Source organism: Chionomys nivalis, chromosome 7, assembly GCF_950005125.1.
Source record: "Chionomys nivalis chromosome 7, mChiNiv1.1, whole genome shotgun sequence".
In the NCBI taxonomy this organism is placed as follows: domain Eukaryota; kingdom Metazoa; phylum Chordata; class Mammalia; order Rodentia; family Cricetidae; genus Chionomys; species Chionomys nivalis.
Genome location: NC_080092.1, coordinates 79709271 through 79731429, shown reverse-complemented (window position 1 = coordinate 79731429; position 22159 = coordinate 79709271). Strand labels below are relative to the sequence as shown.

At 41.8% G+C, this 22159-nt stretch overlaps 2 protein-coding genes across 3 annotated transcripts; both read right to left on the bottom strand.

Moving 5' to 3' along the window:
• Positions 1 to 7676: 7676 nt before the first annotated feature.
• LOC130877151 (keratin-associated protein 9-3-like) lies at positions 7677 to 8228 on the bottom strand. The gene has a single exon (XM_057774102.1). The coding sequence runs from the start codon at positions 8226 to 8228 to the stop codon at positions 7677 to 7679; it is 552 nt and encodes a 183-aa protein (XP_057630085.1).
• Positions 8229 to 13427: 5199 nt separating this feature from the next.
• LOC130877150 (keratin-associated protein 9-1-like) lies at positions 13428 to 21343 on the bottom strand. 2 transcript variants are annotated; one of them, XM_057774100.1, is made up of 3 exons: positions 21015 to 21343; positions 17008 to 17013; positions 13428 to 13671 (listed from the first exon to the last, which is right to left on the bottom strand). In XM_057774100.1, the coding sequence occupies exons 1-3, from the start codon at positions 21341 to 21343 to the stop codon at positions 13428 to 13430; spliced, it is 579 nt and encodes a 192-aa protein (XP_057630083.1). The 2 variants fall into 2 exon arrangements, with proteins under 2 accessions (XP_057630083.1, XP_057630084.1); XM_057774101.1 differs by lacking the exons at positions 17008 to 17013; positions 21015 to 21343 and having other exon boundaries at positions 13428 to 13991.
• Positions 21344 to 22159: the final 816 nt, after the last annotated feature.

Genomic DNA, 22159 nt, shown 5'->3' with positions numbered 1-22159 from the left:
AAGGCTCCCCCTTCCTCTCGAATGACTTTACCTTGTGTCAAGCTGACATAAAACTATTGCAACATGGCACTCATTTAAAAAGGTGTTTAAGTTTCTAGTTTACAACTTCATCACAAGGGGAACATGCCTGGGGCACTATAACCACATTGAGAAATCGAACTTAACACCATCTTCTCAGAGAAGAATCTCCTCACATCTCTTTACTAATACAATAAATTATAGGTTACTTCCAGCTGCCTTTCAACTTTATGTGAGCGAAGTAGTATGGAATCTGCTACTTTTATGTATGCTACCACCATTAGTTCATCTAGGTAATTCATTCATTATCCTTGGTTTATAATCTCCCAATAAATGAGTAAGACATAATTTCTCCCCTCTACTGTTCATGCGGTATAGCTAGCAATTTGAGGCTATTAAAATATTAAGAATAATTCTGAAACAGAAGGTCGTGAAGGGATCTTTTGGTTAATGGATGGATTCTTTTAAACAGTAAAACACCTAAGAGCAGAGTGTTCATGGATTTGCTCAGTGTTCGGCTGGAGAGGCAGCATGCAGTAAGAGCACTCATGGCTTTACTCTTGCAGAGTTACTACCGCCTGTTTTGGATGGCTCATCGTCGCCCTGACTCCAGCTTCAGGGCATCCAGCGCCCTCTTCTGGCCTCTTTAGGCATTAACACACACATGGCTCACATGTGCATACATACACACAGATAAATACAAATAAAAATAAATCTTGGATAAATTCCTTAGTGAAACTTCTATAATGTTGTGTCTGGAGGTCTCACATAGCTTTCATTAGCTTTATGTCTAGGCATTTTACCTTCTGTGTTAATATGTATGCTGCTGTTTTAGTTCTTAGCTATTTATATGGGAGAACAATGCATGTATACACATTGCTTTTGCACCCAAATTCCTTTATCATTTTAATCATTTACCAACCAGGGTTTTGGGAGGATTTTAAATGATCTGGCTTGACTCTAGTAGATAAAAAGGATATATTTGTATATTCTTGATACAGTAGGAACAAAATATTTCACAATTATAATACTTTGTGTCTGTGTTGTATGTTGCCTCATCAGAGTAGCTGGGATTTCCCCTTATTGTTTAAACTATTATGTCTTTAAAATATTGATATTTATAGCACTCTTTTTCCTTACTTTTTGGGATGACATTATTTTTTATTTAGTAACTCTTTTTAGAAAACAGATATCAATGTCCACATCTTCATTCCATCTTGTATTTCTGAGGACAATTCGGTGCAGTTATGATCACACTTCTGGGGCACAGAGTTGGAATGACTTTTATTCAGTTTCTGTTTATGATACATTCCACATCCCGAATTTAATTTTCTGTCCTTTATTTTCTTCACATTCTCCAATAAAATTAGCTCTCAAAAGGTCAAGATTCCTCAGTCTCCTGTGATCCAGTTTGGCCTTGATGTAACTTTTTGTACTGTTTGTTTTCTAAAGCACTTTCCTGTTCAAACCACACACTAACAGTATTATTGGTGGGTGTGAAATGTGGATAGCAAGTACTAGATTAGGTATTACAGAATCACACAGCACATCCTTCTGTGGCCCGGTATGGAATGTTTCTCCAAGTTTTATGTGCTGACATCTTGGTCTCTGGTTGGAGACCATTAAGTAGGACTCTTGAGAAGTGGGATCTTCATGCTGCCACTGGGGTCATATTGATCCTGTGCTCCCACCAGGCCCATGGTGACATCCAGGTCTGAGCAGCTGCCAAGGGCCATGTCTGGGTCCATGGTCCTACTGCAGCTGGGGTCTGTGATGATGTCCTCAGCATGTTAGCACAGGGGTTATTGGAACCATGCTGTGCTGAGCCAACCCCACCCTTCACTGACTCTGGGATACTTGGCCCTGCCCCTGCTTAGATACTGCTTCAGGAAAGCTGGCTCCGCCCCTCAGAGGAGAGCTGCCCCCTGCCTTTGGGAAAGATGGCCCCACCCCTTATAGCACACTAGAGCTGACTTTGTGGTTGGGGGCACAGATGAGCTAACCCTGAGGGTGTGAGAGCAAGAGAGGTGAAGCTGTCCCCTGTCTGCCATGTGGTAGCAAGGGTGAGACAAAGCTGCTCTGCCCTCTCTACCCCTTGCTATCTGTTGCAGGCAAGACCCTGGGATCATGAGAGTGAGAGAACTGGCCCTGCCCTCCACCAGCTGCACATAGGAGAGCAGGCCCTGCACTGTGCCTGGGCAGCACACTAGAGCTGACCCTATTGTTTGGGCGCACAGAGGAGCCAGCTGTGAGATCAGGAGAGCAGGGTGGGGGGCTGAACCCAGTCATCCTCCTTCATATACCACCAACAGCAATCAAGAGAGAAGGTAGGCCCTGTACCTCACCTGGGCGAAACAGTAGAGCAGGTCCTGGTGGTGTGAGTGTGGGTGACCTGGATCTGAGGGCCTGAGAGAGGAGAACTGGCTCTGCTCCTTGCTGTAGGCAGCATTGGATGAGCTAGCTGAAGTGGTGCTGGAAATATGGACCAGGTAGAGATGGTGAGGGGAAAAGCTGGGGGGCTGACCAACCCAGCTACCACACAGGCTCAGAACCAGGGCTACGAGTTGGCCCACCCCAGCATCCACCTCATCTATGAACTGCTGGAGTAGGTAAAGGAGATGAACTTACATATCCTAAACAGTAGGATCTCCACGACACAGGACAGCAACAGGGTATTCAAGAGGAGCCCCAGCGAGAGCTCATTATTGGTGGTTGGCGTAGCAGAAGCCGGCGATCTCAAGCCAGCCCAATGACTCATGGCATGAACACTTACGAGTAAAAATGAATGGACTAGAGGGTAAATTGTGTGACTCAATGGGCCACACTACAGCTTCTATCACAGATTTCTCTCTCTCTCTCTCTCTCTCTCTCTCTCTCTCTCTCTCTCTCTCTCTCTCTCTCTGTGTATGTTTTGTTTTGTTTTGGATTTTTCTTTCAAATTTGGTTAGTTTTTGGGGGAAGTTTGCAAGGGCAGAGGGCAGATGTGAGACAATGGGGAGATAAGTGGGATGAAAATAAATGATTTGAAACCCACAAAGACAATAAAAAAAGAAGTGGGGTCTTGTGAAAATTAATTAGACGTGGTGATTGGCCCTCATGAATGATTGGTTTTTGGCTCAGGAAATGGGAAGGGTTTTATGGAGTTGAACCAGGTCTTAAGAGAGTAGGTTGTTACAAAAGAAATTTGATTTTTGCCAACACAGTCTCTTGCTTTTTCCCAATGTACATCCTCTCCTTCTGCTTCTCTGTCATGTTAGGATTGCCAAGAAGTCCTCATGAGATGCAGATCCAGGGACTGTCTGGACTTGTCAGACACCTGAATCGTGAGCCAGATAAACCTCTTTCCTCTAAAAGTCATATGGTCTCAGATGTTTCGTGATAGCAACACTAAACACTCAAGGACACATTTTAAAGAAATAGTGCTGAAGCTAGCAAAAGTCTTATTGGATTAGTTGACAATTTATAAAAACAATGATGTAGATGAGTGAGGAGTGGTGAACTAGGGTGGTTTTGATGAAGGGGAGGCAGAGATACAAGCACTGGCAGTGCCTATCCAAATGCAGTACAGGGAGGAGGGTCATTACTCTGTGTCTTCCGGATTTTTAGGCCAGCTGTGGATTTCAGTATGAATTAAAGAGATCTCAGGAGACACGCTGCCACTCTCATTTGCTTTTCGTTTAGAACGTGACCTTCATTATTTGACTTCCCTTTAGAATTCATGACCAGAGAAATGACTTTTTAAGACAGCATTAGAATGTCAGTTTTACAGTAATAATTGTGATTAATACCTATACTTATATGACTTATGGAAATAATAAATTTTACATGCCCCCTCAGGGGGTCTCATCCTCTTCCATTTTAGCAAGATGAGGTTTCTGAATTTGCAAGAATCATTTTCAAACCCTGGTAGATCTGTAGAAAAAAAAAAAAATTCAGCTTAGAAGTTTCTGGAAAATGCTCGCTTTTTATTTTTGGGTAAATCTGTAACAGTTTAATGCTACTCTCTATGTATCTTCAAAAATGATGTGGTCCTTTGTATGCTTATAGTCTTGAGGGAGTGTATTTGTTGGGCAGATATACTCTGGAATCTCAAGGTGATTCAGTTCAAGTACTCTGTTAGAATTCATTCACAGAAACCAAAAAACCCACCTTAAACTCTCCTGAAATGTGCTAGGTGTTTTCTCAGCTGATGTTGAGGTATTCTAGTTATATGTATTACAGAGAGACCCATTTCCCTATTTTTTGTGCATCTTTGTTAAGACTGTTTCAAGGAACAGCTGTCTCCTGTGTATCTGACATACCTTTTCCTTGTTGGGACCAACTGTGATACAGACCCAGAATGACATCGCCAAGCAGTTCCTTCCCCATTTGTTATACCTCATCTGATCATATCTCCTGTTGAGAAATCACATTCATTTCATTATCGTCTCTGGGATCTGTTCTCTTATCTGTGACTTTACATGCTCCTCTTGGTTAAATGTGTGTGTGTGTGTGTGTGTGTGTGTGTGTGTGTATGTGTGTAGGGGGTGAGCTGTGCATGTGGAGGGCGGAGGTCATTGCTGTATCTCTTCCTTACAGCTCTTCCTGTGTCTTTGCCAACACTGGGATTACAGATGCATGCACACTGCTACATCCAGCTTTGTATGCGGGTTCTGAGGACCTGAACTCAGGTTCTCATGCTTACATAGCCACCTTTATAAACTTTATAAGCTGATTCACATCCTAGCCCTTACAATTTAGAATTTAGTGTTGTACCCTGCATGAACAGGACACCCACAAGAGTTCCCATGGGAAAACTTACCCTTTCAGAGGAGCAGATGGTGGTGGATTGGGGGAGAGGTGGGATGGGAAGAGGGAGGAAGGAAGGGAGAGGGAACTGTGGTTGGTATGCAAAGTGAATAAAAAACAAACAGTGACCTCAGGAAATTTTTAGGCAAATGGTTGGAACTAGAAGAGATCCTCCCGAATGTGATAACTTAGACTCAGAAAGACAAATATGGTATGTACTCACTTTTAAGTGGTTATTAGTTATAAAGTAAAGGAAAATATGTGACAATCCACAGGACAGAGAGGCTAGTCAATAAGGAAATTTCCAGGAGGACGGCTCAGATCTCTTTGGGAAAGGGAAAGGACTCGGGGCAGATGGAGAAAGGACAGAGACAGAATACTGAAAGAAGATTGAAATGGGGGCATTTGGGGATGCAGTAGAAACCTGGTGCAAGGAAAGCTCCCAGGAACCTACGGGGATGACTCCAGCTAAGACTCTAAGACTCCTGTGACCAAGTAAGGCTCCCGGTGAGGGAATAGGACACCAATCCAGTCACATAATCTTCAACTTACAGTCGGTCCTGCCTTAAGGCTACTATGGAGATTGTGGGAGTGGCCAAGTGATGTCCCATGCCATGGGAATGAGTCCACAACTGGCACTGCCTAGGGTGCTAGGACCCAGAGGTTGGATGGCACAGATTGAAACAAACATGACTGGAGAAAATAAAATCTCAATTTAATGATGCCTAATAATATTTTGCTATACTCATAGATTGGTCCCTAGCCCAATGGCCATCAGAGAGACTTCATCCATTAACTGATGGAAAGAGATAGAAAATTCTAAAGCTTTTTAATGTTCTTCTGTGTTTATTTTTCTTAATATCTACCCATATTCACTCTTTAACTGCCCTCCTTATATCCATTCATGACTTCTAATGATCTTCTATTACAGAGCTCTTGTCTTTTATTTTATCTTACTCAAAACTTTTAATTTAAAGTCCCGTAGTATTATTGTGTGCTAGGCATACTCACCTATCCTCCATTTCTTTACCCAGCCTTTGGCCTCCCTTTTCATTATTAATCTCTTTTATACCTCCAGAAAATTTTACTTATATTTTTAAAACTATTTTTTGAGAAATTTGTGCATAATTACTGTATTTTACATCATGTATACCTGTCCCTCCCCAAACTCCTTCCGTGTCCTTTCGTTCTTTCTCAAATTCATTTCCTCTTCTGTAACTATCACACACACATGACCATGTGTTCAAATGTGTACACACACACACACACACACACACACACACACACACACAGAGCTCACCCACTAAGTCCATTTACTGGTGCTAGCCTGTAGAAAAGTTTAGGCCTATTTGGTGTTGGATAACCTATAATGGGGCTCATACCTGAAGAAAACAGATTCTCCATTTCTCAATAGCCGTTGATTACCTTTAGCTTTTCATCTACCTTGTGAGAGTTTCCCTATGGGTGTAGGCATGTCAACTAGTGTTGTCATTACCCTGGTATTGCTAAGGCAACCATATTGTTGAGATTTCTTGGGTGAAGCATGCCTGTACTATCTAGGAGACATTCAAAGAGCAGATATCTGCCCCCCTCTTCTGTGATGTCCTCTGAACCCCAGAGGTTGTAGGGGTTGTGTTGTAGATATACCAACTGGGGCTGAGAAAACTCCAGGTTTCCCTACATGGTCACTTATCCTCTGCATCCTGACTAGTCCTGGAGCTCTGTGGTAGTGTGTCTCCACAAAAGGAAGCTTCTTTGATAAGTGGTGAGAGCTGTGCTGTTCTGTGCTAGAGGGACAAGTATTTAGGATACCACTGGAAATTCTATGGGTTCAGGTAAATGGCAGTGATTCGCTTCTACTTTCACACAATATATACGTAATGACTATATCAAATCTAAGAGCCAAAAATAAAACAGGATACTTGTCTTTCTGTCCCTGTCTTAATCTACTTGACACAATTGTCTCTAGTTTGCAACAACTTTCCCCAGGGGGAAAACATAATTACATTCTTTTCTATTGCTGAAAATATCCAGGATGCATAGAAGACACATTTTTTTTTCTTTTTTTTTACCCATCCCTCTTTGTTGGGACATCCAAGTTGGCTGTTGTAAATAGCACTGCTGTTCTTCATTTTTCTGTGCACAGGTATGTGCGCTGTGCATGCACGTGTGTGGCTTTCCCCTGCAGGAGAGGCCAGAGCCAGGCACTCCTTACCAGTTCCTATTTGTTTCTGTTTGGAGGAAGATAAAGGTGGAAGTACCACAAGATGAGGCAAGACCCGAGTGTTGTTCCAGATGACAATGAATAAGGAATTTTGTTGGCTCTGAACATGTTATGAGGATACTGAGGGACTGTGCACTGATGATGGAACTGGAAGGCATTCAGAATATAAGCTTTTCTGAAGGAAATGCTGTTGGAGCACATAGTTACCCAGGAAAAGATGAAACAGCAGCCAGACAGTTTTCAGAAAGCACATGCAGATTTATTTAGAATATATGTAATCCAGAAGACAATTTAAAGCAAGCCCAATAGTGAAGAGAATGGAATACTCAGGGAAATGAAATAATTCATCACTGCACAGGATTAATAAAGAAGAATGAAGGTTTGATATACTCAAGTTGCTTGGAGAGATGGAATAAATATTCTTTTCTGAATGTGACAACGTAACTCAAGGTCAAGAGAAGATCAAATAGACCAGAAGGTTAAGTACTGAGCAATGAGAAGAGCAGACTCTCTCATCAAGTCCACACCCACAATCATGTGCAACAAGACAACCTACTAATAGTTAATGATGATAAAGCACGCAGAGTGATTTTGTTGGAGGATTTTGGTTAGACAATGGCAAGTTAGCATGTGACTAAAGATAGAATCAGCAGCTACAGGGCTCGCAGCAGCTAGACCCGCAGCCCTGGGACAGGCAGCCAGGCACACAGACACATGTGGGCTGGTAGCAAGTCCTGGTGACGGTCACAGGTCCAGAGCAAGCTGGCTGGCAGCACAGGTCAGGGCAGCAGGGCTGGCAGCAGGGCTTGAGGCAGCAGCTGGGCTTGCAGCAGCTGGGCTGGCAACAGGGCTGGCAGCAGCTGGAAATACAGCACCTGGGCTGACAGCAGCTGGACTCACAGCAGCTGGGCTGGCAGCAGCTGGGCTGGCAGCAGCTGGGCTGGCAGCAGCTGGACACACAGCAGCAGGGCTGGCAGCAGGGTGTGCTGCAGCAGCTGCTCACACAGCTTGGCTGGAAGCAGGTCCTACAGCAGCTGGGCTGGCAGCAAGGCTGGCAACAGCTGGACTCACAGCAGCTGGGCTGGCAGCAGGGCTGGCAGCAGCTGCTCACACAGCTTGGTCTCCAGCAGGTGGTTCTGCAGCAGGTGGTCCTGCAGCAGGAAGGCTGACAGCAAGGGGAACAGCAAGAGTTGGTCATGGTGTTGGATGTGGAGGGAGAGGTTCTGTTCACAGGGGTTCCTGAGATTCTGACAGCTGTTTCAGTTCTGGGGCTTTTATACCCTGGACATGTCATGAAGGGACCAATAAGCAGGACTTTTCCTTGTTGTTTGTTTTCTACTGTTCAAGAGGAAATTCTCACAGAAGGAAGTACTCCTTGAGTTTGAGAAATCTTTTGAAATTATGCTGCAAGCAGTTAATTGTGGGTAATTCAAGGAAGGTAATTTCTAGAAGTCATCATCAGCATTGTTTCTGCTCAGATCATTATTTGCTCAGGTGATAGCTGCTGCAGCCACAGGAGGGACTGAAACACGCCCTTCTTCAATTTGTTTTCCTGTTTATTTGGCTGTGTGCAGACTATGATGTGTTTGTAGGGAGAGCTACATTCACAGTGACTAAGTGAAGCCATGCCTGTATCCAGGATTTTTCCCAGAGATGTTTGCTTGTTATACACTACAACAGGAGAGCCCATTTGCAGCAAGTGTTACCCACGCTCAACCAGACGTATCAAATAATCCATGGAAAGACAGTAGCTTGTAGTCTCTTCTTAAAGGTACCCAAGAGCACCAAACCAGAATACAGAGTAATAGGAAGATGTTCAGAAGACCTCAGACAACCTAGATCTTAAACCTGTTCACTTGTAGGATAATGAGGAAATTAAGCACCAGAACTAGACACCTGCATTTTAAAGTAAACTGAATCATAATATACTTTCAGAGATGGGCACACCCTTTGGTTTGATCAAATATAATGAGAAATGGTGTGTCTGACCTTCATATCAAGTGTCAGTGTGTGTATGTTTAGTAGCTGTCCTTGATTTTATAATTGTTATCATTACCCTGCTATCTAAGGCAACTAGTGTATGGTTTTGGCTCTCACAGTGTGTCAATTTTTGAGTTTTATCAAACATGAAATCATTTCACTCATATGGTTCCTTTTCTTTTGCTCCAAATTATATTTGTGAGATTTAATGATTTTGTTGGATTCAGTAGTCATTTCATTTTAATTTTACCCAATCACTTCACATATTTGTATGGTAAGACTACAATCTATTAATGTTCATTGCATGACAAGACCTTAATTTTTACATTTCTGTGTCTTTAATGGACATTTTCTCATTATTAAGACTTTTGAGAATGATACTCTTATGATTTGTCTATTTTGTAATCTACAAATTTGTGGATGTTTGTAGATATATTCTTTGATGGGAAATTTTGGATCCCAAATTGTAGGTATAATAAACATCAGTACACAATTCCAAATGGTTTTTAAAAACCCAGCTGCACGTGTTGGGCAGATAGTTCAGTTGGTAAAGTGCTTGCCATACAAGCATGAGAACCCAAGTTGGATCTCCAGAACCCTTGTAAAAACTGCCGAGCAAAGTGACATGTGCTTGTAATTCCAGCATCATAGAGGAGGGTCCAGGCAGATCCCCAGGGTTTTCTGGCCAGGCAGACTAACCTAATCAACGAGTTCCAGGTCAATGTGAGACCAGCTCAAACACAAGGTGAATGGCTCCCCGAGGAATACCTGAGGTTGTCCATGTGTACACAGATGTATTCACACCTGCATACATGTGCGTACCCATACAGACACAAACACAAACGCTCATGCGCACACTCAAGGTTGCAATGATATACACGGTACGCAACTGATTATTCACATTGCTTTAAGTATCATCTACAGTTGAAACTTTCAGTCTGGGCTTTTAGGCATTTTTTTATATTACGTATCTGTTATAGTTATAGTTTGGTTGTTAAGTGTCTACTCAGAGTTGATGTGTTGAAGCCTTGGTCCCCACTGATGGTACTGCCAATGAATGATGAAAAGTTTAGGGGTGGGATCTATGTGGAGGAAGGAGGCCATTGAGAGCATGTGTTTGACTCTTTGTCTCTGAGTATTTGTTTCTCGATGACCATGTGGCAATCAGCTTTCATTTCCGCCATGGTTCTGCCACCATACACTGCTTTAACCCTAAGCCTAAAAGCAACAAGGCAGAGCAATTGTGGACTAAAACCTCAAACACCACAACTCAAACAGACATTTCCTTTTAAATTGTTTATCTCATTTTGTCACAGGGATGGATTGCTGACTAACAGAGTAGCTATTTAGTATTTTCTTCTTCTTCAAAACGTCATTTGATTTTCCTTGAAGGCGAATGAGTTGATCTCCCATACATTCACTGGACATGTAGAGTTCTCTTTTATGGAATGCTAATTGTGTCTTAAGGTGTTTTATTTTTTTTTTTTGTTTTTTTTTTTGTTTTTTTTTTGGAATTGTTTGTTTTGTTCTTATTTCTCTATTGACACCTTTGCTAATTTCATGCCTCCCCAGTGTCCCCTTCTATACTGGGACCTGCCTTGTCCCTCTGTCAATGTATTCCCAGTTTTACCTTCATGCACTTATTGTGCATAGTGTTAAGTTCCATAGAGACTATTTCTTGCGTGTCTGCCATGTACTTTGACCGTGTTTTCTAGTTAGGGATCTCAAGAGGGAGAGATCTCTCTTATGCCCAATGTAAAAAGAGCCCCTGCAAAGACAGAGGAAGATGGAAAGCGCATGCACAAAAAAAGTCATGATCCAAAGGACACATGCAGTTCTACAAGTTGTAAAATGCCAGGAGATGGGTTTCCTCTATTGCTGGGAGTAGGAATACACCCATCTCAACTCCTGGATTTCAACCCATGACACTTAATTAGGCTTCAGACTTCACAACTAGAAGATAACACTGCTGTGATATTTTAGCAAGGAAGCTGGCATTACTCATTACAAGAGTAATAGGAAGCAAATACATATTTCCAGTCCCATGGTGCCCTAACTTGAATTTCCTATATGGCTTTTCTAATGGCTCCCATTTAATTTTTGAAGTTAAGCTATGTTATTCCAGAGTTGTTTAGACTCCAAAAATACTTTCTCTTGGAAGGAATGTGATTAAAATCTAAGAGTTGTTTCTAGGTGTGTCCAAAGGAGAATTTCAAAGAGCATTTAATGCTTATGTAATTTTCTATAAACTGACTAAAGATGCATTTCAAAGAACACACAACTTTAAAGAACACATAACCCATGAAATAAAGGGAGTTAAGTTTGTGCTAATAGAGTTCAGCCAAAGCCTACATGGGCTGATCCGTTGGGCTTCTAGTTCTCTGTTTCTATGGCATCGCTGAATCTATGTGTAAGAAACAAAATTCAGTCCAGTGAGCTCCCTCAGCTGTGTTCTTAAAAATAAAAATCCACTAAACTGGGCTAAGATGTTTCTCTCTCTGAAGATCGATTGCACATGGACTGCTAGAGACTTTCTAAGTACACATCTGAGAAGAATTGCGTGTCTCCTGTTCCCTGAACCCATCAGCATTGTGTAGGTGTGCTATATTGTTCCCAGGGAGGTAAATCTGTCCATTCATGTTTATCTTTTTCCCATAACAGTGCCAGCCGCTACATTACGAAGTTCTCCATTGTTCATGGAGGTCTGGGGTTTCCTCTGTCAGGTCCATATTCGTATAGATCATGGCTTCTATTGTCTCCTTTCCCCCTTTTCCCCTCTCCTTTTCTTCACAGTCTTGATACCATAACTCGGGCTTTCATTTCCCTACACTGATTTGTTTTTCCCTCCTCAAACTCAGGAAGTTATTTTGATTCCTTAGGTGTCCCAGAGATGATAGAAAATCAAAGGCTGGTAGATGACCACTTATTACCTTAAGTCCTGGGGTCTCTCACTCCTTTATTCCCTTAATAATGTTTTCATTGAGAAACAAATTGTCTCTGTATGTCTCAGTGCAAGGGGGAGATTTATTGTGTTTCACGAGGTATGATTTATTCCCATATGACTATTTGTTATTACTAACAAGAAGTGTGAGAACATAAATAATGGCGCTTCCACGGCAGGAGCAAACTATTTCTAGTGCAACTGCTCACATCAAAGTCCGAGGACAGCAGCAGGCACAAGTGAATCACCAAAAGGGGTTAAAGGGGCCAACCAGTTGCTGGGCAGAGACCGAGACAATAGAGTTCACAACCTTTTAGTTCTGAAAACCATTGCCCATCTTAAGTAGCTAGGGGTGACCCCACCATGAGCAATGAATGGAAAAGTGCTTTTTGAGTGAAGATGACCTGAAAATGAAAGGAACTGACATTTCCATTGCCAGAGATGAACCTGAAAGACACATATTTACAGTGCTCAAGATCCAGTGTTGGAGATAGTTAAACTGAGTTGTACCTGTGTCTCTGTTAGCTCCAGAATCAGAAAAGCTGGGCCCTGGACCTGATTCTACCCATCCCTAGCTACGTGGTAGAGATTGGGCCACTTAGTCTTTGGAGGTAACAACGGCTACCGTGAGTTTCTAAGAGCAATGGCCATGTCGTGGGCAGGAGACAATGTTTCAGAGTATTCTTCTGCATCCTTCTGCCACGATGCTCCTTGACCCTTTGCAGTGGAGGAGGAGAGTTCTATAGATGTCGTATTTAGGGACAAGCGCCCATAGTCACTCATTGTTCGCACTTGTATAGTGTCCCTACACACTCTTGCCCCATGATTTTCATCCAAGCATATGAGGCCAAGCAATCATGTACTGAGCCCCCCGAAGCCATAAGTTACAAGACATTCATTAAGTTGCTCTTTCAATGATTTTATTCAGAGTGAAGAAATTCTGATTAATGCACGGAATCTAACGCAATGACTGGCATGACTTGGATCAGAAAACATAATGTAAAAGACAAATAGAAAAATAATCAAACATAATATGAAAGGTAGAATAAAGATTTTATTAGAATAGCAATGGGTAGTGTCTCTATAGTTGGAGAGACAATATGAAGTTGTCACGATTACTCACAAGATGAGTCATAAAACTGTGAAGACACAACACATTGAAGTATAATGATGGGCATTTATCATTGCAAAGATGCAACAAGACAGTCGGGAATTGTATATGTATTTTTAACTTCTTAACTTATTAAGGGAATAGATTCTGCTCATGCTAACACTATGAATCCAGATCATAGCAGATGAAGTTGGCAGACAGAGAAATGAAGAGAGCATCAGATGGCACTTAGGGTGCTTTTCACAGGTTGTTAGTAGGAAGATTGGTCATTTGAATATTGTCACTCAACAAAGGTAGAGAGTTTGCCATAAAGCAAAACTCCAGGAGGTCTGAGAATAGATTATTCTATTTCAGTAGTGGCTTCATCAACAGTCACAGGGCTCACAACAGCTAGACCCACAGCCCTGGGACAGGCAGCCAGGCACACAGACACATGTGGGCTGGTAGCAAGTCCTGGTGACGGTCACAGGTCCAGAGCAAGCTGGCTGGCAGCACAGGTCAGGGCAGCAGGGCTGGCAGCAGGGCTTGAGGCAGCAGCTGGGCTTGCAGCAGCTGGGCTGGCAGCAGGGCTGGCAGCAGCTGGAAATACAGCACCTGGGCTGACAGCAGCTGGACTCACAGCAGCTGGGCTGGCAGCAGCTGGGCTGGCAGCAGCTGGGCTGGCAGCAGGGCTGGCAGCAGCTGGACACACAGCAGCAGGGCTGGCAGCAGGGTGTGCTGCAGCAGCTGCTCACACAGCTTGGCTGGAAGCAGGTCCTACAGCAGCTGGGCTGGCAGCAAGGCTGGCAGCAGCTGGACTCACAGCAGCTGGGCTGGCAACAGGGCTGGCAGCAGCTGCTCACACAGCTTGGTCTCCAGCAGGTGGTTCTGCAGCAGGTGGTCCTACAGCAGGAAGGCTGGCAGCAAGGGGAACAGCAGGAGTTGGTCATGGTGTTGGATGTGGAGGGAGAGGTTCTGTTTACAGGGGTTCCTGAGATTCTGACAGCTGTTTCAGTTCTGGGGCTTTTATACCCTGGACATATCATGAAGGAGCCAATAAGCAGGACTTTTCCCTGTTGTTTGTTTTCTGTTGTTCATGAGGAAATTCTCAATGGAGGAAGTTGCTCTTTAAGTATTACAAATCTTTAGAAAATTGTGCTTCAAGCAATTAATATGGATAGTTCTTTGAGGGTATTTTTGGAATCATTACCACCATTTTTGCTCTGATTATTCTCCAGTCATGTGATGGCTCTGTGGACACAGGAGGAACTGACCATTTTCTTCCTTCAGTTTGTACATTTTGGTGTAGTCTGGGAAGTGTTTGAGAGAAGGAGAGTGATGTTGATGTGTTCATAGTGACAAACTCGGTCCTTGCCTGGGTCCAAGCCTGTTCATCAGAACTGCCTGTTTATTCCACACTGCAATAGACATGTTTATTTGTAGCAAGCATGGTCACTGTCACATCAACTTTATCAAAGAGATCATGGGTCTTTTGAGCATGTGAATCTAAACCAGACCTGAGGATAGTGGCAGGTGAACATGGGAGGGGATCATAAAGAGTCAATCAATTTAGAACAGAAAACTTAGTACCCTTAGTAGGCATCCCAACATGAGTATAGTCTTCATAAAATGAGAAAATAATTTTACCACACAAATAACTTTTAAAATGAAAATTTAATCATAATGTGCTTCCAGAGAAATGCATGCTTTTAAATGTATAGTTTAACCAAACATGACAAGGCTATTGTTCATACCAGGAAATAGTATGTACCTTGGAGTAGCTGTTTTCATGTTGGTTTTCAGTATCATCACCTTTTCCTCTCCTATAAGATAGTCTGATGACTTATAATAGCAGTGTTTTGACAATTATGAAATTTTACCCCAATTACAATAGCGTAGAATATGTTCTTCTTTTTTCTTGCCGCAAATTATGTTTGTTAGAATTACTGTGCTGAATATGGTAGTTGCTTGCCCCTTTTCCATTCAATTGATTATTGTGTGCTATAGTTTTGAAGATTTCTTTATTTGTATTGTGTTTGAGTATTTCCCTACATCTGTGTATGTGCACTAAGTATTCATTGCCTATAGACACCACACACCAGTCCTTGGGGCTGAAGTTACAGACAGTTGTAAGTCACTGTGTGTGCTCTGGGAATTGAACCCCAGTCCACCAGAAGAGCAGTTAGTGGCTCTTAGCTACTAAGCTGTCCTTCTGCTCTTATGTGTGATATTTTAGTATATTAATTCTTGTGTTATTGATGGACAACTTTTATGATTAGGGCTTTGTGACTAATGTTGTCATGAATATATTGGTTTAGAGCTTGGTCCACTTGAATGAGTACTCCTGTGAATATATACCTACAAATTCTTGTTGTGGAGTTTCTGCATTACAGAATTTACATATAGTCAAAATTAGCAAATACGGACATATAACTATCATTATTGCTTTATGACTTAATTTTTTATTATCTTGATTGTGTGCGTGCGTCCATGCACATGTGTATGTCATACACCCGGGTGGAGGTCTGAGAACAATTTGCCCGAGACTGAGTTCTCCTTTCACTATGCAGGTTTCAGGGATTGAACTCAGGTTGTTAATCATTTACACATTTCCGTGGGCCACTCAGTGCTTTATGTTTTAATACCTCGTATCTTCACTGTGGGATTTGAAGCATTTTTGTTATCTGTAGAAGTAGTATATCTCATTATAATTTTCATTTGAATTCCTTAGTGAGTTGAATTACATATGTTCTTTCGATGCTTGCATTTCTCATTTGTAATGCCTTAATTTTATTTCTGCTGATTTGTTTTTAAAATTTTTTCATTGAAATTCATTAAATATCCCAGTTATCAACCTTTGTTCATTTCTTCAGTGTTCTTTTCTATGCTGTTGTTTGTCTTTTCCTCTCTCAATTTTAGTATACCATAAATAGCTAAAATTATCATATTTCCATATAAATTACCATGACCATATTTATTTCCCCTTAACATTCTCTTGCTTGCTCTCCATCCCAGTGATCCCTTGCCTCAGGAAGTTATTAAATACCGCACTCTCGGGTGGCCGAGAACATGGTAGGGGAGACAGAAAACGGGGGAGCACATGCAAAACCCAGGACCATGTGTTCCTCTACTGGGTGCCCACTTAAATATCCTGTGGGAGTGGTCCTGTTCCTTTCCTAGGAACCTGGCATGCTGGGATTTGGAGTTCAGACCACCAACTCCCAGGCCAGGGGGAGTCCAGTCCAATGCAACTCCCAGGCCAGTGGGGGCTGGGATGGATGCCAGGAACTGTGGTGACGCTCCCAATTTAACATCAATAAAAGAAAAAAAGACAAAACTGAAAAACATTTTTTTTACTTTTTATTTATTTTTATTTTGTGTGTATGGGTATTTTTCCTGCATGTATGTCTGTGTGCCAAACATTTCAGAGGCCAGAAGAAGGCATTGGATCCCCTGGGACTAGAGTTACAGAAGGTTGTGAACCTTTGTATGGCTACTTTTGGTCCTCTGGAAGAGCATACAGTGCTTTTAACTCACAAGACATCTTTGAAATTTTGGGTTTACTTTTGGGGTTGATTTTAAGCCCTTAATTAACTCATATTGGATTTTTGTAAATGAGGAGCGTAGGGAATCACTTTCGTAGTTTCAGCTTCATGTATTGAGCATTCTCTGAAATACATGTCACCTTTTATTCAGTCACAATATTAATCAAATATGTTCTTTCTCAGACCAGTATTATCTGGTCTGAAATATTAGAATATTTTAATATGCACAGAATTTGAATTTTATTGATTTCCTTGATTTGAAATTTATCACGTAGTTCCTTAATTTAAATCAAGACACAGGTCCATCTAATTGCTTTTGTTTCATTCCCAAACTTTTAACTAAAATACTAAATTTATCTTTTTTAAAGAGTTCTGTTGTTTGGATGCTCATCTTCCTAGATCTGGATGGAGCGGGAAGGACCTTGGACTTCCCACAGGGCAGGGAACCCTGACTGCTCTTTGGACTGAAGAGGGAGGGGAAGGGGAAAGGGGGAGGGGGGGAAATGGGAGGAGGTGGAAATTTTTAAGTAAAAATAAAATAAGAGGTCTTTTTTGTAGAATAAATAATTAAATAATTAAAGACTATAGGTTTCCCTCAAAATGCCATTTTTCATGATAACCTCTGAGTTCTAGCGTCTAATGACTGTATCATCATTAAATTTCTCAATTGTTTTAATTCCACTATAAAACGTTTCATTTTGGTATGTATTCCAAGTCAGCAGTTTTTACCTACATTGTGTCCTGTCTACACCTACTTCTATTATTCGTAACAAATATTTCATTTGGTTTGCTTAGTAATCATTTTCTATAAGAGGTGAAGAATTAAACAATACTGTAATTTTACAAAATAAACTTGGTCTGTAAATGAAATTATTGGTCCAATCACAATCACTACACCAATGACATTATAGTATCAGAAGGAAGGGTGTGGCTCCTCAAATTCAACACCCAATTTTAGATGTGCTCAGGTTTCTGTGGTGCCAGGGTGAGGGTTTTTTTCTATGATATTTAGAGAGACTCACTGGGGGGTTAACATGTTTCTAAGGTTAGCATGTTTCTAAATGTTGCCAACCAACTGCTCAAACACTCCAACAGCTAGTTCCCAGTCATGAGAGGATGCTGAACAAGTAAACAAGAACAGTGAACCTCTATACATAGCCTTGTAGATCTTAACATTCTAACTTTCGTAACTTCAAATTATTCTTCGTTTGTCTAGGAATACTTTGACATATGTCGTTTTAGAAGAAATAGTCACATTATACCACTTAATTCTGGATTTTTACCCACTATGCGTAAGTTACTTCTGAACATATCAAGTTTCTTCTTGTGAGAAGAATAGCATCCCTTAAGAGCTGGCCATGTCCTGAACTATGACTGTCACCCTTCGTGGTGAAGGAGTTTTGAGGACATGATTAAGAATCCCAAGAGGGAGAGATTGTTCTGGATAATTTACAGCTGTTCAATGTAAACACAGGGTACCTGATCAATAAAGATGGAGATGGAAAACATGGGCAAAATAATATAGTGTCACGAAACAAGGAGGGTGGGCTGCCCTAGAAGACGGAAAATGCCAACCACTGCTTACAGAAAAGGTACAACCAACATAAAACGTAACACTTGGATTCAAGTTCAGTGATACTGAATTTTTGACATCTGACCTCTAGAATTGGAAAGATAATAAATTTGTGCTGTTTAAACTGCTAAATTAATGGTGATTTGTTGCAAAGATAACAAGAATTGAATATAAATTTCCAGTCCTACTATGTCTGAACTCAATGACTTCTATAATGACCTTTATAATGCCTCTCTTACAGTTTGGAAACTTAAACTGTCTATGGTATCCTAGAGCTTGCTATTTTCTCTTTGAAAAATGAAACATAAGCTAAACCTAGGAGTTCAGTTACTAAACTGCATGTTAAAAGGAAGATTTCAGCAAGCCATTACATTCAATGCTTACAGAGTTTACTATAAATTAATTGAAGAGGAATGAACAACAAAATAAAGTTAAGTTTGGGAGTTGGATGAAAGAGCATATCAAATGACTGTTGATGTTCTTCTAGAAAATGTCTATACTCCTCCATTACCCCTGAAGTCAATCTACTGTTTCTATTGGTAAGATCTACTGCAGAATGTTCATATCAAAGACCACATGATACTCAGCCCCTGACCTCTGTTTTCTGTTTCCACAAACAGAAATAAAATAAAAATAATCTGGGCTAATCTCTCTCTGTGTGTCTCTCTCTGTGGGTCTGTGTCTGTCTCTGATTCTCTTTCTCTCTGTCTCTTTCTTTCACTTACATTTTTGGAAGTGTGTACAGGGAATCTCTGGCATGTGTCTGGGAAGACGATGCATCTAGCTCCTCTAAGGTATTTATTTAGTTATTTCTTTTCATTTTTCCCATTTTCCTGTAACAACACCAGCCTTTCTATCGTTGTTTTCCATTGTTTGTTCTTTTTTTCAGAATGTCTATTGTTTTCTCTTTCAGTTCCTGGCTCATAATTACCCCTGCTCCTAGAAGCGCCTCCTCCTTTGATCTTTTCTCACAGCCTCACTGACCTTAGAAATAAAGTTTTCATTTTTCTCAGTTCATTGTTCTTTCCCTCCCATAGGTCAGGTATATTTTTGATACCTCAGGTGGTTCAAAGACCATGGAGGATCAAAGCCTGCTAGCATCAATAATTTGCCCTGAATTCTGGGATTTGTCACTCCTATATTTCCTTAATGCCACTTTGACCTTGAACCAATTATCTTTCCATGTGTGAGTGCAAGTGAAATTCTGTCTATTTCCCAATGATACACATAGTCATATAAGAATAAGGACCAGAAAAATAAGCGCATTCCTGTGGCATCAATAAACATTATCTAGGGAAACTATTTACATCAAAGTCTCAGGACAGTGGCGGGAACACTTGGATCATTGAACGCGGTTGAATACATTCACCATTTGTCTGGCTGGAGTGCATATTGTTTGGTAGGGCTCTTAAAAATACTGCTGGTCTTAAGGAGTGGGTGGTAGAGACCAAGGTATGAGTAACGAATTGGGAAGGTGGACGGAAAACCAGAGAGCCAATGATGTTACCTGGGAAGAAAGTGAAGTGTACATCTTCCTAGTGTTCATCTTACAGTGCTATATTTCCTTAAACTAAAACCGTACCTGTGACTATCTTGATTTGATTCTGGCTATCCCTACTACCTGCCATAACACATGTCACTTAACTCACGTTGAGTTTGCTCCTGTAATTGTTTGAATATGAAACACCCTCCCCGGGCTCATACACTGCATGCTTGGTCCTCAGATGATGATTCTGTTTATATGCTCAGTAAACCTCAGGAGGTGGAACCTAGTTGGAGGAAGTAGGTCCCTGGGCCTTTGCCTTTGAAGGTTATATGAGATCCCGCATACCTCCTCGCTCTGGCTTTCTGTCTATGTGGTATCAACACCTTCTCAATGTGTTCTTGACACCTTGTTGTTCTAGCCAAGCACAGGAGACCAAACAACAATGTAGAGAAACCATGAGCAAAAATAGGTCTATCATCCACTAAGTTGTTCTTCCACAGTGAGGAAATTCTACCAGCACATTAACTTTGGAACTGTGATATAACTCAGATACTATAACATAATTCCAAGAACAAAACAATAAAAAATAAACAAAAAATAGAATAGGACAGTTAAGAAAATTATTAGAGTTTATTAGAAAAAGCAATGGACAATGTGTGAATGCTTTTTTAAGCCAAGATGAAAATATGAAGTCATGAAAGAGTTACAAGATGATTCATAAAATCATATAAACACATTGGAATAGAATCAAGGATATTTATCATTGCAAAGTTCTAATCATATAATTGCAAGTGGCTTTTCTTGTTCTTAATTTCTTAAATTAAAAAGGCAATTATCTCTTTATCAAGGCTGAGCTTACAAACCAGTCTAGATCAGCTGATGCTTAGAAGCAGTCAGAGAAATAAAAAGGCTATCAAAGTGAGTTGGATGGTGGCCAGTGATCAAGGCAGAGATTTCTTAACAAGAAAATGAGTGGGAGTTTGATAAGATGAATATTACTTTTAAGTGCATATTATTGGCAGAGAATGGTGGTAAATTGATGTACTGTCGTTATCTTGCAGGTCTGTTGTTAATGGGTCTGTGGTAAGTTGATCACCAGCTACAGGACTCGCAGCAGCTAGACCCGCAGCCTTGGGACAGGCAGCCAGGCACACAGACACATGTGGGCTGGTAGCAAGTCCTGGTGACGGTCACAGGTCCAGAGCAAGCTGGCTGGCAGCACAGGTCAAGGCAGAAGGGCTGGCAGCAGGGCTTGAGGCAGCAGCTGGGCTGGCAGCAGGGCTTGCAGCAGGGCTGGCAGCAGCTGGAAATACAGCACCTGGGCTGACAGCAGCTGGACTCACAACAGCTGGGCTGACAGCAGCTGGACTCACAACAGCTGGGCTGGCAGCAGCTGGGCTGGCAGCAGCTGGGCTGGCAGCAGCTGGGCTGGCAGCAGGGCTGGCAGCAGCTGGACACACAGCAGCAGGGCTGGCAGCAGGGTGTGCTGCAGCAGCTGCTCACACAGCTTGGCTGGAAGCAGGTCCTACAGCAGCTGGGCTGGCAGCAAGGCTGGCAGCAGTTGGACTCACAGCAGCTGGGCTGGCAACAGGGCTGGCAGCAGCTGCTCACACAGCTTGGTCTCCAGCAGGTGGTTCTGCAGCAGGTGGTCCTGCAGCAGGAAGGCTGGCAGCAAGGGGAACAGCAGGAGTTGGTCATGGTGTTGGATGTGGAGGGAGAGGTTCTGTTCACAGGGGTTCCTGAGATTCTGACAGCTGTTTCAGTTCTGGGGCTTTTATACCCTGGACATAGCAGGACTTTTTCCTGTTGTTGTTTGTTTGCAATGGCTCATGGGGAAATTCTCTAAGGAGGAAGTTGTTCAATATATTACAAATCTTTGACACTTCTCTTTAAATAAATAATTGTGGGAAGTGACTGTAGAAAATCATCAGTGTCATCCGTGCCCGAGTCATGTGACAAATGTCACGGCCACAGGGTCATAGGTTTCCTTCATCCTGTACCTTTGGCTGTATGGAGACTGGGGAAAGGCTATGATAATGATGCACTTACAGTGACAAGCTGAATCCTCATCTGGCTCCAACGCTTTTGTTCAGAAAAGCCTACAACAGGCAGCAGGCACTTTCTGTGTTTCATCTGCTTTATCACAGATACATGGACAGAGGTGGGGTTGTCACAGCCTCTTTTAAACACAAACAAATCCAAATGTGGGTCAATAGAGGCAGCAAGATGACACAAGGGCATGGAAAGCGTCAATCAATTTAGATCTTCATCCTTTCTTAGCAACAGGACCAATAAACTCAGGTCAGATTCCCAAACCAGCACGTTGTCTTTATACAACGAGGAAATTAAATTCTATGAGATCAAGCCATATACCTTTATTTAAAAGAAATTAAAACATAAAATAGTATTGGAAAAGCCAAAGTACTTTTGTATATAGCTTGACTGATTATGATAAAGACAATACGTCCAGCATTTGTGGCAGGAAATAGTGGCATACCTGGTGGCTGTCATTAT

What these genes read in the sequence shown, in the direction of transcription:
- LOC130877151 (XM_057774102.1), bottom strand. Translation starts at nt 8,228, where the DNA reads ATGACCAACTCTTGCTGTTCCCCTTGCTGTCAGCCTTCCTGCTGCAGG.
- LOC130877150 (XM_057774100.1), bottom strand. Translation starts at nt 21,343, where the DNA reads ATGACCAACTCCTGCTGTTCCCCTTGCTGCCAGCCTTCCTGCTGCAGG.